General features: G+C 36.8%; 2 protein-coding genes across 4 annotated transcripts in view; one reads left to right on the forward strand and one right to left on the reverse strand.

The window, feature by feature from the left end:
- LOC117929249 (flowering time control protein FY) overlaps window positions 1–14,582 on the reverse strand; it is a 41,337-nt gene that overhangs the window by 13,938 nt on the left and 12,817 nt on the right. For all 3 annotated transcript variants that reach the window (XR_004653716.1, XM_034849520.1, XM_034849519.1), the window contains exons 3-8: window positions 14,256–14,324; window positions 13,060–13,164; window positions 11,896–11,991; window positions 11,550–11,632; window positions 11,367–11,438; window positions 11,193–11,290 (exon numbers count right to left, since the gene is read on the reverse strand). Coding sequence is in view for 2 of the 3 variants with exons in the window: in XM_034849520.1 (XP_034705411.1) it covers window positions 11,193–11,290; window positions 11,367–11,438; window positions 11,550–11,632; window positions 11,896–11,991; window positions 13,060–13,164; window positions 14,256–14,324 (523 nt within the window). In the remaining variant the exon portion in view is untranslated. The remainder of the gene's footprint in view (window positions 1–11,192; window positions 11,291–11,366; window positions 11,439–11,549; window positions 11,633–11,895; window positions 11,992–13,059; window positions 13,165–14,255; window positions 14,325–14,582) is intronic.
- LOC117929250 lies at window positions 4,813–8,634 on the forward strand. The gene is made up of 4 exons (XM_034849522.1): window positions 4,813–4,848; window positions 6,998–7,807; window positions 7,903–8,021; window positions 8,131–8,634. Exons 1-4 carry the CDS (start codon window positions 4,842–4,844, stop codon window positions 8,611–8,613), a joined length of 1,419 nt encoding a protein of 472 aa, XP_034705413.1. The 5' UTR covers window positions 4,813–4,841; the 3' UTR covers window positions 8,614–8,634.

The raw sequence follows: 14,582 nt of genomic DNA on the forward strand, positions 1-14,582 counted from the left end.
ACATGCAGTATATATTATGAGACAAGAAGAATCCATCCAATTCACAAGAAAGAAACTGTTCAAAAAAAAACAATGTAACATGTTCCTCTCAATTCCTTTCTGATCTCTGGTGGTGAAGAAGATAGTTAGCTTACCCTTTTCTATATTATTGGACTTACTCAACCCAATGCTAGGATGATAAGCCTCAAATTCAGTAAAGGATCCTTCAATACAATTAATCTCATTGACAGTAAGCTTTTCAGGAAGGATAGGATCCCAAAATTCAAGCTTGGACTCAAACAAAAACTCAAGGTGGATAAGTTTCCTTCCACCTACATGGGCATGCCATTGGTCCGTCCTAAGGTAAAATTCAAAGTTAGACAATGTGATCAGCAGTTTCGGTTGGAGGTAGGGATCCTTAAAGAAAAATTATCCTCCAAAAGAAGGGACAAAAATCTATCTGCAAGTTTGCTCACCTCTTTGTGTCTTTATTTCTCAACCCAAGACACGTAACCATCCCCCTTTTTGGCAGGGGCTTGCAGGTATGTGGGAGTGTTGTGAGGAGGCAGCAGCAAGGAAGATAAACAAAAGAGAGTAATTACAAGAAGGATGAGGTATCCTTCAAGATAAAAGGAAAGAATACAATGAAGAAAAATGAGGATTACACTTAGGTAGGAATTTGGATAGGTCCAACCAAAGATTAGAATGAAATGCAGCTCAGGGAGACATAAAGTCCCCAACAAATATCTCTAAACACAAGGATCCAGGATTCAATAACTAGTCTGCTACTTTCAAGTGCTTTTAATTTAATTCTTATTTTACCTATCAAAAAAAAAAAAATCTGGTCTGCTACTTGGCTTGCCAATACATAGAAACCTATGAAAAAAACATCCCAAAACCTTGACATGTCTATAATTTTGTAAATAAACATATTCAGCCTCCAGGGCCCTCTTTTTACCTGAGAAATGAATGGGAATGCAATAGCTGAATGCCCTTCCACTAGCAAATCATTAACACCCAAAGTAGTCTTTTTTTTTTATATAGATAAACACAAATATATTAAAGGGCAAAGGCCACCAAGCATACAGGGAGTATACAAATCAGCCTAAAACAAGAGCACAAAAAACAAGCACCCTTACCCACCCTTAAGTGGCCGTTAGCCACTCCAAAAAACCTAAGAGTGAAGAGGACTCCTCTCCAATATACACCCTAGCCCAACTCCACAAGGTACAAACAAAAGAATTTTTGAGTTTCTGTATATCTAACACCCCTCCCTTAAAACCCTAAACCCTAAACGCCCAAAGTAGTCTTTCAACCCTTCTAACAGGGCTGAGACCTAACTGCATATATAACTGTTTTTTTTTATTTATAAGTAAAGGATAAAATTGAATTAAAAAAACCACCAAAGCAGCAGCTTAAAGATTACAAAGAAGGAAACCCCCCCCCCCCCCCCCCCCCTTCCCTAGCTGGATGCCAAGGACGGAGGTGCAGCCCAAACCCCACCCTCAACGGGTTCCCACTCAATCAATAAAATCAACTAAAGTCGAAGGATCATCTTTCATAAACAGTTTCGTCTCCGACCAAAGGAAATATACAAAACAATTCTTAAGTCTTTGGATTGACAGCTCTTCTTCCTCAGCTGCATATATAACTGTTATTGTCAAATGAAGTTGTTTAGGTACCATTTTGTGTATTATGATCAACTTTGAAAGAATATCAAGGAGGACTAGAATCACTAGGGCCCAAATCCTAATGACTTAAGCTTTTAGAAAAATTGATAACTCAACATGATATTAGGGCTCCGGTGAGCCTAAGATCTTGAGTTCAGGTCCTTCCCCCACCTATTTCTTTCTATATTTGTGATCACAAATTTTTTATTTCTCCATCTATCTATCTCTCCACGTGTGGGTATGGAGTTACATGTGCGTATGGAGTCACATGTGAAGGAGGTTGTTAGAGCATGATATACATTATGGGCCCAAATCCTAATAGCTTTACCTTTTAGGAAAGTTGATAACTCAATAAGAACTTTGCCTCTTATTGTCAACACTACTTTGCTATGAAAATTACCATGGAGGTTCACAAGAAACTCTATTAAGGCTCATAATAGCGAAAAGTAACATATTAGGCATATAAGGTTCATAGCAAGGACATTGTTGCTTCAATTGTTTAGTATGCAGTAGTGTCTCAAGGTCTAGCATAAATTAATTAGGGTAAAGAATTGGTGTAAGGAGCCTAAGGACTAGGGACAAGTTAGATTTAGGGAGGACATCCAGTGTGGAAGTAAGCCACTTTTCTTTCTGTTTCACTGGTTTACAACAGTTTCAACTGAAATGAGATTATCCGCTGTTTTGGACTACATTGGACAAAATAAATATAGAAGATCCTATCCCAAAGGGTAAAAAGTACTCAAGTTTTGTTAATGGCTTGCCTATTATAATCTGTCTTCTTTTTAATCTGTTTTTAAGAATTTCTCCCTAATTGCTATAAGGGAAGGATTTTTACCAGCCCCTTTTGTAGATAATATCATGTTTTCATATACTCCTAGATCAATGCTGTCTAATGAAAATAAAATGATTTACATCAGAGGAGAAAATTTCTCAACCAGATCCCTCTTTATTGAACTCTAACGAGTCTCTATGATATTCTACACAACATAACAAGAAGAACACAGCCACATCACCAAAGTCTAAATGCCAAAAGTTGAGCATAGACACATCCCCAAATAGATCTGATTGGTTTAGCCATCCAATGGTAAATTGATCATAAGCTTATCTAATATCCTAACCACAAATTCTGGAGTTTGGAATACTAAGACCGAATGGCTAAATTGACCAATATGCACAGGATTAAGGCAACCCCTTTTGAAAGGTAATTTCTCGTACACAACAAGCCAGCTAACAAGCATTCAAGCCTAATAACCAAACCAATTCTCCGCTAGCAAATCCCAAATAAGTCAACCAAGTTTGAAAACCACATGTCCAAGCATCAACATGAAGAACTAAAAACTTGACCAAAATATCAGGTCCATTTCCACTAATTTCTTGCTGACAACGTCAAACAAGAAGCATAACCATAGTTCTGAAAGGCGCGCCTAGGCTCGGGCCGGCACGACGCCACCCTCCGGCGCCTCGCCTGAAGGGAGGCGACACCCCATCACGAAGGCGCCGCTTAAGCGCGCAAGGCGCTCGCCTCCGGCAAGGCGCGAGGCGGTCACCCGAGTCGCCTCCGAGGGTCCGACGACTCCGACCAGGTACGCACTCTTCCTTTCCCTTCTCCTTCTTCTCCTCCCTCCAGCCGTCGAGTCGTAGAGAGGAGGCGGGGCCGTGGGAGCCCTAATTTTTTTTATATGCAGGGCCCAAAACGACGCCGTTTTGGACCCTGTTCATTTAAAAGAACAGGGACCAAAACGACGTCGTTTTGGCCTGTTCCTCCCATCCAGCCCCCCTTTTCTGGCTTTCTCAACCCGAGACCACTGCCATTCGTTGCCCTAGCCTCTTCCATGCTGGAGAAGTGAAGAAGAAAAAGAAAAAGAAGAAGAAAAATAGGGGGAAAATAGGAGAAAAATAAAGGGGAAATAGTCACGTACCTTTCGGACCTCGGTATTTTTTTTTTTCTTCACTTTTCTGCATTTTTTTCCATTCTTATCTCATAACTCTCATTGGTAATTTTTTTTTTTAAATATAAATATTATATTTTGAGTTTTTGACATGAAAATTTTACAAAATAAAAATAAATCAATAAAAAGCACTCATATGCATATTTGTTGTTAATGTGATATTTGATAATGTGATATGCATTTTTTTTTCAATTTTTTTTCTTAATTTGATTATAATTATTTTCTTGTAGAGTATAGATAATTTGTTTGCAAGATGGATAATGAGAGTGAAACTCAAGTGGACTCTAGTGCAAGTGGAAGAAGAGATCCGGGGTGGAAATATGGTCGTTTGGTTAATGAAAAAGATTTGAACACCATCATATGCATTTTTTGTGATAAAGTAACCAAAGGAGGCATATATAGACACAAACAACATCTTGTTGGTGGATATAGAAATGCTAAAAAGTGTAGAAAATGTCCAGAACATGTTAGAGAAGAAATGGAAGAGTATATGAGTTCCAAGAAAAATCAAAAAGAGCAAATGAATATGGGGAGCGAATATGTTAATGAAGATTTGTTTGGTTTGGAAGATGAAGATATTGGTGAGGAGATTAATAGTAGAACGAATGTCACCAACATTTCTAGTGGAGGTAGTAACCGAGGAGGAAGTGGTGGTGGGACATTTTCTTCAAAAAAACCAAGACAAAAAGGTCCTATGGATCATTTTTTCACTCCTAATGCAGAGATGGTTGTTCAAAATCGAAGGAGTGGAAAGATGAATCAAACTACCATCAATGATGCCTACAAAAAGGAAGCAAGAGAAAGAGCTTGTATGCTTATCACAAGATGGATGTATGAGGTTGCTATTCCATTTAATGCAGTCACATATCCGAGTTTCCAACCAATGATTGAGGCTATTGGCCAATATGGTGTGGGTATGAAGGGACCAACTTTTCATGAGGTAAGAGTTACTAACCTTAAGAAAGAATTGGCTCTCACAAAAGATTTGATGAAAGATCATATGATGGAATGGGGGAAAAATGGATGTTCAATTATGTCGGATGGATGAACCGATAGGAAAGAGAGAACTTTGGTGAACTTTTTGGTTAATTGTTCAAAGGGAACCATGTTCATGCAATCCATTGATGCTTCTTCAATGATTAAGACGGGAGAAAAGATGTTTGAGTTACTTGACAAATGGGTAGAGCAAGTTGGTGAGGAGAATGTTATTCAAGTTATAACAGATAATCACTCAAGTTATGTGATGGCAGGTAATAAATACTATTTCTTGAATTTTTATTTACTTTTAAAATTTGAATTATTTATCTTGAGAACTTATGTAAATTTATTATCTACAATTTCATATAGGGAGGTTGTTAGAATCATAGTTCTGAAAGGCGCGCCTAGGCTCGGGGCGGCGCGACGCCACCCTCCGGCGCCTCGCCTGAAGGGAGGCGACGCCCCTTCACGAAGGCGCCGCTTAAGCGCGCAAGGCGCTCGCCTCCAGCAAGGCGCGAGGCGGTCGCCCGAGTCGCCTCCGACGGCCAGACCAGGTACGCGATCCTCCTTCTCCTTCTCCTCCTCCTTCTTCTTCTTCTTCTTCTTCTTCTTCTTCTTCTTCTTCCTCCTCCAGTCGAGTTGCAGAGACGGGGGGAGCCCTAATTTTTTTTTTTAATTTTCTGGGCCCAAAACGACGCCGTTTTGGACCCTGTTCACTTAAGTGCACAGGGACCAAAACGACGTCGTTTTGGAGCCTGGTCACTTAAGTGCACAGTGACCAAAACGACGTCGTTTTGGAGCCTGGTCACTTAAGTGCACAGGGACCAAAACGACGTCGTTTTGGACCCTGTTCTTTAGAAAAAAAAAAACAGGCCAAAACGACGCCGTTTTGGCCTGTTCCTTCCATCCAGCCCCCTTTTCTGGTCTCTCTCAACCCGAGACCACTCCATTCATTGCCCTAGCCTCTTCCGTGCTGGAGAAGTGAAGAAGAAGAAGAAAAAGAAGAAGAAAAATAGGGGGAAAATAGGAGAAAAATAAAGGGGAAATAGTCACATACCTTCCGGACCTCGGTATTTTTCTTTTTTCTTCACTTTTCTGCATTTTTTTTCCATTCTTATCTCATAACTCTCATTGGTAATTTTTTTTTTTAAATATAAATATTATATTTTGAGTTTTTGACATGAAAATTTTACAAAATAAAAATAAATAAATAAAAAGCACTCTCATGCATATTTGTTGTTAATGTGATATGCATTTTTTTTTCAATTTTTTTTCTTAATTTAATTATAATTATTTTATTGTGGAGTATAGATAATTTGTTTGCAAGATGGATAATGAGAGTGAAACTCAAGTGGACTCTAGTGCAAGTGGAAGAAGAGATCCGGGGTGGAAATATGGTCGTTTGGTTAATGAAAAAGATTTGAACACCATCATATGCATTTTTTGTGATAAAGTAACCAAAGGAGGCATATATAGACACAAACAACATCTTGTTGGTGGATATAGAAATGCTAAAAAGTGTAGAAAATGTCCGGAACATGTTAGAGAAGAAATGGAAGAGTATATGAGTTCCAAGAAAAATCAAAAAGAGCAAATGAATATGGGGAGCGAATATGTTAATGAAGATTTGTTTGGTTTGGAAGATGAAGATATTGGTGAGGAGATTAATAGTAGAACGAATGTCACCAACATTTCTAGTGGAGGTAGTAACCAAGGAGGAAGTGGTGGTGGGACGTTTTCTTCAAAAAAACCAAGACAAAAAGGTCCTATGGATCATTTTTTCACTCCTAATGCAGAGATGGTTGTTCAAAATCGAAAGAGTGGAAAGATGAATCAAACTACCATCAATGATGCCTACAAAAAGGAAGCAAGAGAAAGAGCTTGCATGCTTATCACAAGATGGATGTATGAGGCTGCTATTCCATTTAATGCAGTCACATATCTGAGTTTCCAACCAATGATTGAGGCTATTGGCCAATATGGTGTGGGTATGAAGGGACCAACTTTTCATGAGGTAAGAGTTACTAACCTTAAGAAAGAATTGGCTCTCACAAAAGATTTGATGAAAGATCATATGGTGGAATGGGGGAAAAATGGATGTTCAATTATGTCGGATGGATGGACCGATAGGAAAGAGAGAACTTTGGTGAACTTTTTGGTTAATTGTTCAAAGGGAACCATGTTCATGCAATCCATTGATGCTTCTTCAATGATTAAGACGGGAGAAAAGATGTTTGAGTTACTTGACAAATGGGTAGAGCAAGTTGGTGAGGAGAATGTTATTCAAGTTATAACAGATAATCACTCAAGTTATGTGATGGCAGGTAATAAATACTATTTCTTGAATTTTTATTTACTTTTAAAATTTGAATTATTTATCTTGAGAACTTATGTAAATTTATTATCTACAATTTCATATAGGGAGGTTGTTAGAATTAAAGCGCCCACATTTGTATTGGACACCATGTGCTGCACATTGCCTTGACTTGATGTTGGAAGATATTGGAAAGCTACCAAACATCAAGAGGACATTGGAGAGGGCTATATCACTAAATGGGTATATTTATAATCGCTCAGGGCTACTCAACATGATGAGGCGGTTTACTGGACAAAGGGAATTGCTTAGGCCTGCTAAGACTCGGTTTGCAACTGCTTTTATCACATTAGCGCGATTGCATGAACAAAAAAACAATTTGAGGAAGATGTTTACAAGCTCAGATTGGTCAGATAGTAAATGGGCAAAAGAGCAGAAGGGGAAAACTATAGCCAACATAGTTCTAATGCCTTCATTTTGGAACACTATTGTGTTTTGCTTAAAGGTTTCGGGTCCCCTAGTTCGTGTGCTTCGTTTGGTTGATGGTGAAAAAAAAGCTCCTATGGGATACATCTATGAGGCCATGAATAGAGCTAAGGATGCAATTGTGAGAAGTTTTAATGGAAATGAAGAGAAGTACAAAGAAATCTTCAACATCATTGATAAGAGGTGGGAGATTCAGCTTCATCGGCCTTTGCATGCAGCAGGGTACTTTTTGAACCCGGAATTCTTCTATGATAAGCCAGAAATAGAGCATGATGCCGAGATTATGAGTGATTTGTATAAATGCATCTTAAGGCTAACAAGAGACCCTGCTAAGCAAGAAAAAGTTGTGGCCGAAGTGAGTTTGTTCACAAATGCCCAAGGACTATTCGGGAATGAGTTAGCTGTTAGGACAAGAAAGACTAGAGCACCAGGTTAGTTATTTAGTTTTGTTTATTTAAATGATTAGATTGTATTTTTGCTAAAATAGGTGAATTGTTTCACTAAATTGTTAATATCTATACTACAGCTGAATGGTGGGCTGCATATGGAGCTTCAGCTCCAAATTTGCAAAAGTTTGCAATGAAAGTCCTCAACTTAACATGCAGTGCATCAGGTTGTGAACGGAATTGGAGCATCTTTGAAAATGTGAGTGACCAAATCCAAAATAATTACAAGTAATAGTCTAATAGAGTCTTGAATGTAACTTAAAAGTTAAAACTTTAAAATATATTTATGAGCTTATGAATTTTTGCAGATTCATAGCAAGAGGAGAAATAGGTTAGATCATCAACGCTTGAATGATTTGGTGTACATCAAGTATAATCGAGCCTTGAAGAGAAGATACAATGAACGTAGCACCATTGACCCAATTTCCTTGAAAGATATAGATGATAGCAATGAATGGTTGATAGGGAGAATGGAAGATGAGGATTCTCATGGAGGTGCACAAGATGATTTTGTATTTGATGATGACAATTTGACATGGGGTGATGTTGCTAGAGCTGCTGGAGCTGAGGAGGCTAGGTTTGATACTAGAGCTAGAGCTAGAGCAAGCTCAAGCATAATACCACCAACAAGGGGGATAGCTTCAAGTTCTAGAACTTTGCCTTCTTATTCACTAATAGATGAAGATGAAGATGGAGACATGGTTGATTCAGCAGATGAAGATGGGGAAGGCTACAAATGTGGTGATGGAAATGATGATGATGATGATTTTGTTGATTTAGAGGAGGAGTGATGATTGCTTGTTGTGGACAAATTTGTGATTTAAGTGTTTGTTAATGATGTTTTTGAATTGTGGACAAATTTCATGTTTTGGACCTTTAGGTTTGGAAACTTTGGATTTGGATATGTATTAGGCAATTAGCAATATGGATTTGGATTTGTTTTTATGCTTGGAGTTCTTTATTTTTATGTTTTTTGTTTATTAAATTGAAGTTTTGGATGATATTTGATGATTTATGTGTTTAGGACAAATAAATGATTGTTAAATTTGATTATATTATATAAAAATATATATGTAAATTAGGGTGCGCCTCACTTCACTAAAGCCCGCGCCTTAGATGCGCCTTGCGCCTCAGGCTCCAGGACTACTTTGCGCCTTGGTGCGCCTTGAGCCTTTTAAAACTATGGTTAGAATTAAAGCGCCCACATTTGTATTGGACACCATGTGCTGCACATTGCCTTGACTTGATGTTGGAAAATATTGGAAAGCTACCAAACATCAAGAGGACATTGGAGAGGGCTATATCACTAAATGGGTATATTTATAATCGCTCAGGGCTACTCAACATGATGAGGCGGTTTACTGGACAAAGGGAATTGCTTAGGCCTGCTAAGACTCGGTTTGCAACTGCTTTCATCACATTATCGCGATTGCATGAACAAAAAAACAATTTGAGGAAGATGTTTACAAGCTCAGATTGGTCAGATAGTAAATGGGCAAAAGAGCAAAAGGGGAAAACTATAGCCAACATAGTTCTAATGCCTTCATTTTGGAACACTATTGTGTTTTGCTTAAAGGTTTCGGGTCCCCTAGTTCGTGTGCTTCGTTTGGTTGATGGTGAAAAAAAAGCTCCTATGGGATACATCTATGAGGCCATGAATAGAGCTAAGGATGCAATTGTGAGAAGTTTTAATGGAAATGAAGAGAAGTACAAAGAAATCTTCAACATCATTGATAAGAGGTGGGAGATTCAGCTTCATCGGCCTTTGCATGCAGCAGGGTACTTTTTGAACCCGGAATTCTTCTATGATAAGCCAGAAATAGAGCATGATGCCGAGATTATGAGTGATTTGTATAAATGCATCTTAAGGCTAACAAGAGACCCTGCTAAGCAAGAAAAAGTTGTGGCCGAAGTGAGTTTGTTCACAAATGCCCAAGGACTATTCGGGAATGAGTTAGCTGTTAGGACAAGAAAGACTAGAGCACCAGGTTAGTTATTTAGTTTTGTTTATTTAAATGATTAGATTGTATTTTTGCTAAAATAGGTGAATTGTTTCACTAAATTGTTAATATCTATACTACAGCTGAATGGTGGGCTGCATATGGAGCTTCAGCTCCAAATTTGCAAAAGTTTGCAATGAAAGTCCTCAACTTAACATGCAGTGCATCAGGTTGTGAACGGAATTGGAGCATCTTTGAAAATGTGAGTGACCAAATCCAAAATAATTGAGTCTTGAATGTAACTTAAAAGTTAAAACTTTAAAATATATTTATGAGCTTATGAATTTTTACAGATTCATAGCAAGAGGAGAAATAGGTTAGATCATCAACGCTTGAATGATTTGGTGTACATCAAATATAATCGAGCCTTGAAGAGAAGATACAATGAACGTAACACCATTGACCCAATTTCCTTGAAAGATATAAATGATGGCAATGAATGGTTGATAGGGAGAATGGAAGATGAGGATTCTCATGGAGGTGCACAAGATGATTTTGTATTTGATGATGACAATTTGACATGGGGTGATGTTGCTAGAGATGCTGGAGCTGAGGAGGCCAGGTTTGATACTAGAGCTAAAGCTAGAGCAAGCTCAAGCATAATACCACCAACAAGGGGGATAGCTTCAAGTTCTAGAACTTTGTCTTCTCATTCACTAATAGATGAAAATGAAGATGGAGACATGGTTGATTCAGCAGATGAAGAAGATGGGGAAGGCTACAAATGTGGTGATGGAAATGATGATGATGATGATTTTGTTGATTTAAAGGAGGAGTGATGATTGCTTGTTGTGGACAAATTTGTGATTTAAGTGTTTTTTAATGATGTTTTTGAATTGTGGACAAATTTCATGTTTTGGACCTTTAAGTTTGGAAACTTTGGATTTGGATATGTATTAGGCAATTAGCAATATGGATTTGGATTTGTTTTTATGCTTGGAGTTCTTTATTTTTATGTTTTTTGTTTATTAAATTGAAGTTTTGGATGATATTTGATGATTTATGTGTTTAGGACAAATAAATGATTGTTAAATTTGATTATATTATATAAAAATATATATGTAAATTAGGGTGCGCCTCACTTCACTAAAGCCCACGCCTTAGATGCGCCTTGCGCCTCAGGCTCCAGGACTACTTTGCGCCTTGGTGCGCCTTGAGCCTTTTAAAACTATGAGCATAACTGACCATGCTTTGGAATTTAATTCAAACAAACAAAGAGGCACACTATCATATCATTTCCATAGTACATGATATCAGACAATATGTCAATAACACAACCAACTGATTGAAAAAAAAAATGTTATTGATGTCAAACAAAGATTGGGAACAGCAAGCTCATCCTCAGATATCAAGCTTTCAAGGCACATTACCAGATAGTGAACGGTCCTCCTGGCACCGAGCAAAGTCCCAAACTTTAACAGTAGTATCATCAGAGCAGGAACAGAACTTTAAATCTGTCCGACAGAAGCTGGTCAAAAAGGTAAAACTTAATTATGAAAAGCTTCATGAAGAATATTCAGCTAGAAACATGCATAAATATATACCTTAAGTCACGAACTGATTCTTTATGAGCAGATTTATTCGCCTTTACATTATTCATGTTGTTTTGCCAATACCTAATAAGCATCCCCCGTAAGCATGAGCACATCAAACAAAAAAAAATTTCACTCAATAGAATTTTGAAAAAGAATATTGAACCAAAGTGGCTGCATAAGATAGATGCTTACTTTATTGAGCCCCCATCATCACCAGTGACCATCCAGTTCTCATTATGACTCCATACCATAGACCTGATTGCTTGATCATGAGCCTACATTTAAGAAACATTGCAAACTATATTAATTTCGCTTCTTTTTTTTTTTCTTTTTTTTCTTTTGATAGGTAAAAAGCAAGAATATATTAAAAGCCCTAGGAAAGGATGCAACAGCGTACACACATAGTATACAAAATGTGCCAAGGCAGAAACACAAAGAGAACAAGGAAAACCAACCCTACCTAACATCAAACACCCCAGAAGGAAAATTAATTTCTTTGCTAACTAGAAATGGAAAGTTTACTTATACAACGGCATACCTGAAGAATCATTTCAAAATTAAATGACTGTCCGTTCCAAAGAGTAAATTCCCCACTTTGTGAGCCTGTGATAAGACGTCTCCCAGTAGGAGTCCACTGTGACAGAAAGCAAGGGTCAGAATGCATTGAAAGGATAACACTTCAGTACATAATAATTCAGTGACATAACAATAAAAAATTTAAAAACAAAATATCAGTTTGCTTAAATTATTCCACTAACTAAAAACCATTTGACAAAAGAGAATGAAAACCAAACATTTACTTAATAGAAACCCAAAAAAGAAAAAGAAAAGAAAAAAAAAAAAGAATTCCATTATAAATCTAATCCATCTGAGTATCTAACTAAAACAGAGAATCTAGGCCCAATTTAATATATTATACAACCAATTTCTAAAGGTCATCTGCATGATGATATTATCAAATCAACACACTAACAAGCATTAAGCCAAAAAAACCGTTGTCTTTGGTTCCACCCCATCAAATCCCCATCTAACTGGTCAATTTCAAAGATAATCCCTTTCCTTTGTCTCCTCTCCTCACACTGCTACCTAACCACTCAATTTCAAATTAAAACTGTGACTCATCAAAATCTCACAAGGGAAAAGACGATTCCAATAACTGCCAAAGGCACACAGTGCAAGCATACATGCATCAAGACCCAGTATTAGATAAATCTTTTTTGGTCAGTGCCAAAAATAAGTTTGATTGCATGAATTTTAACAGTCTGATTGCTTATAGACCCATTTTTTTATTAGATGTCTTATAGACCTTTGTCATTGGCCCACCATGTAATTGATCCGAGTCCAGAAAGCATGTGTCAAAAGTTAACTTGTTTGGATGAATTCTAACATCTAACTCACACTCTTCCAGATTTTTTGTTTCAACCATATAAACATGGGCTATGGATTGAATCCTAGCATTGACGGGCAATTAGAATTAAAAAATCCTGCAAATTAAGTGGCATCAGAATTAAAAATATATATTTCTTGCTTAGAAGGAGCAAAATATTTTAACTTGAACCTGCAAACAGGAACATAAATAATTACAAAATGCCACAACAAAATACCTCAAATGAACTAAACAGGATATGGATAACATCTCAAATAAGAGAAGAAAAATTAAGCGACATACATATTCAAGAACATCAAATTCCAATGAACTCACCAGAACTCGATTAATTGAACAACGATTTTTGTTTAAAGATGTATGAACAAACTTTGCAGCAAAACTTGTGGATGGATTATCTGAATAAGCAACTGCTGGCAACAACTGCACCAACAAAAACACAAAAGAAACATTTAAGGCAACACTAAAAAGAAAATCATACTGATGACAAACATTGCAGTGCGAAACAAGTAATTAGCATATTGAGGTAAGATAATACGGTGATGTTTGGTAAAACTTAACACTTAATGTTTAGTAACTTAAAATGATTTTAAGTTAAATTATACTTAAGTTGTCAACCTAAAATTCACCATTTACCTCTTTTTTTTTTTTGGAAGCGTTAAAGTTGGTTGGAAAAAAACACTTAAAGGTTTTTCTAAACTATTAAATTGACATGACTATCCTCACTGATATTAAGTTATGAGTTTATGAGAGAAACATGGAAGAAAGAAACATGAACTAGTAAGACAAATGACAATTAGGATTTAGAAAAAATTATCTATTTTAACTTATTACTTTTAAGTCATTTTTAACCTTAAGTTGCAATATTAAGTTATTTTATCAAATATATTGATTTGGTTAATGACATAAATTAATTTATTAAGCAATTAATTCGGTTTACCAAACACCCTTTTTCTGATAAACTGAAAGTTTGGTACTAGATTCTTTAGCTATAACTTTGTGAGAGTGACGACTTCAAGCTGTTGAAAGGGTCAGTTTGTCATTTGGCTCATAAACTTAGGCAAAGACAACTTAGATTTTATAATTCAGAATCATAGAAAGGAAGAGAGTTCAATTTTCAGAAACAAGTTGGCAGTCTCAAATTGAATTTTTCAACCCTTTCAGTGAAAATGTAATTACCCTGATTATTATGGAAAATTTCTGTGTTCAGAATTGGATTGTCATATCAAGCAGCCCCAAATCTTGAATTTCAATACATGAAAGTTCTGTTTTTTTTAGGCAGAAGATGCAAAAGATCCAGGAAATGAATCAATGCAGCTCAGATCATAAACGAAACACACAAGAAAACAATACATCATAAAAATTAAACTACTTCCGTCTTCGAATCAATGCAGCTCAGATCATAAATGGAACACATGAGAAAACAATACATCATAAAAATGAAACTACTTCCATCTTCCACCATGTCAACATCAGAAGCAAAGATGGAATATGCGTAAAATGTATGAACTAACATCAATTGCTGCAGCTGGGGTAGGTTGCAATACTGTCCTGTCCCTTGAATCTCGTTGCCACATGCGAACCTGCAGAAAATATTAAACAAACACTACAAGTTATTCAAACTCCAATAGAAATTTTAAAAGAAAACAGGACACGTGAAGACAAGCTTCAAACGAAACATGGATGCACCTGAAAATAAAAAGAGACCAAAGTAAGGACCAATGCATGATTTTCTTTCGATGGCAAAGAAATTAAATTGTAGGGGTCAAAAATATAGTAAGAAACTATACTAGTCAAATACTAGAGCTATGAGTTGTTTTTTGTATATTCCCTTGTGGTAC

The sequence above is a fragment of the Vitis riparia genome, chromosome 13, assembly GCF_004353265.1.
Source record: "Vitis riparia cultivar Riparia Gloire de Montpellier isolate 1030 chromosome 13, EGFV_Vit.rip_1.0, whole genome shotgun sequence".
Lineage (NCBI taxonomy): Eukaryota > Viridiplantae > Streptophyta > Magnoliopsida > Vitales > Vitaceae > Vitis > Vitis riparia.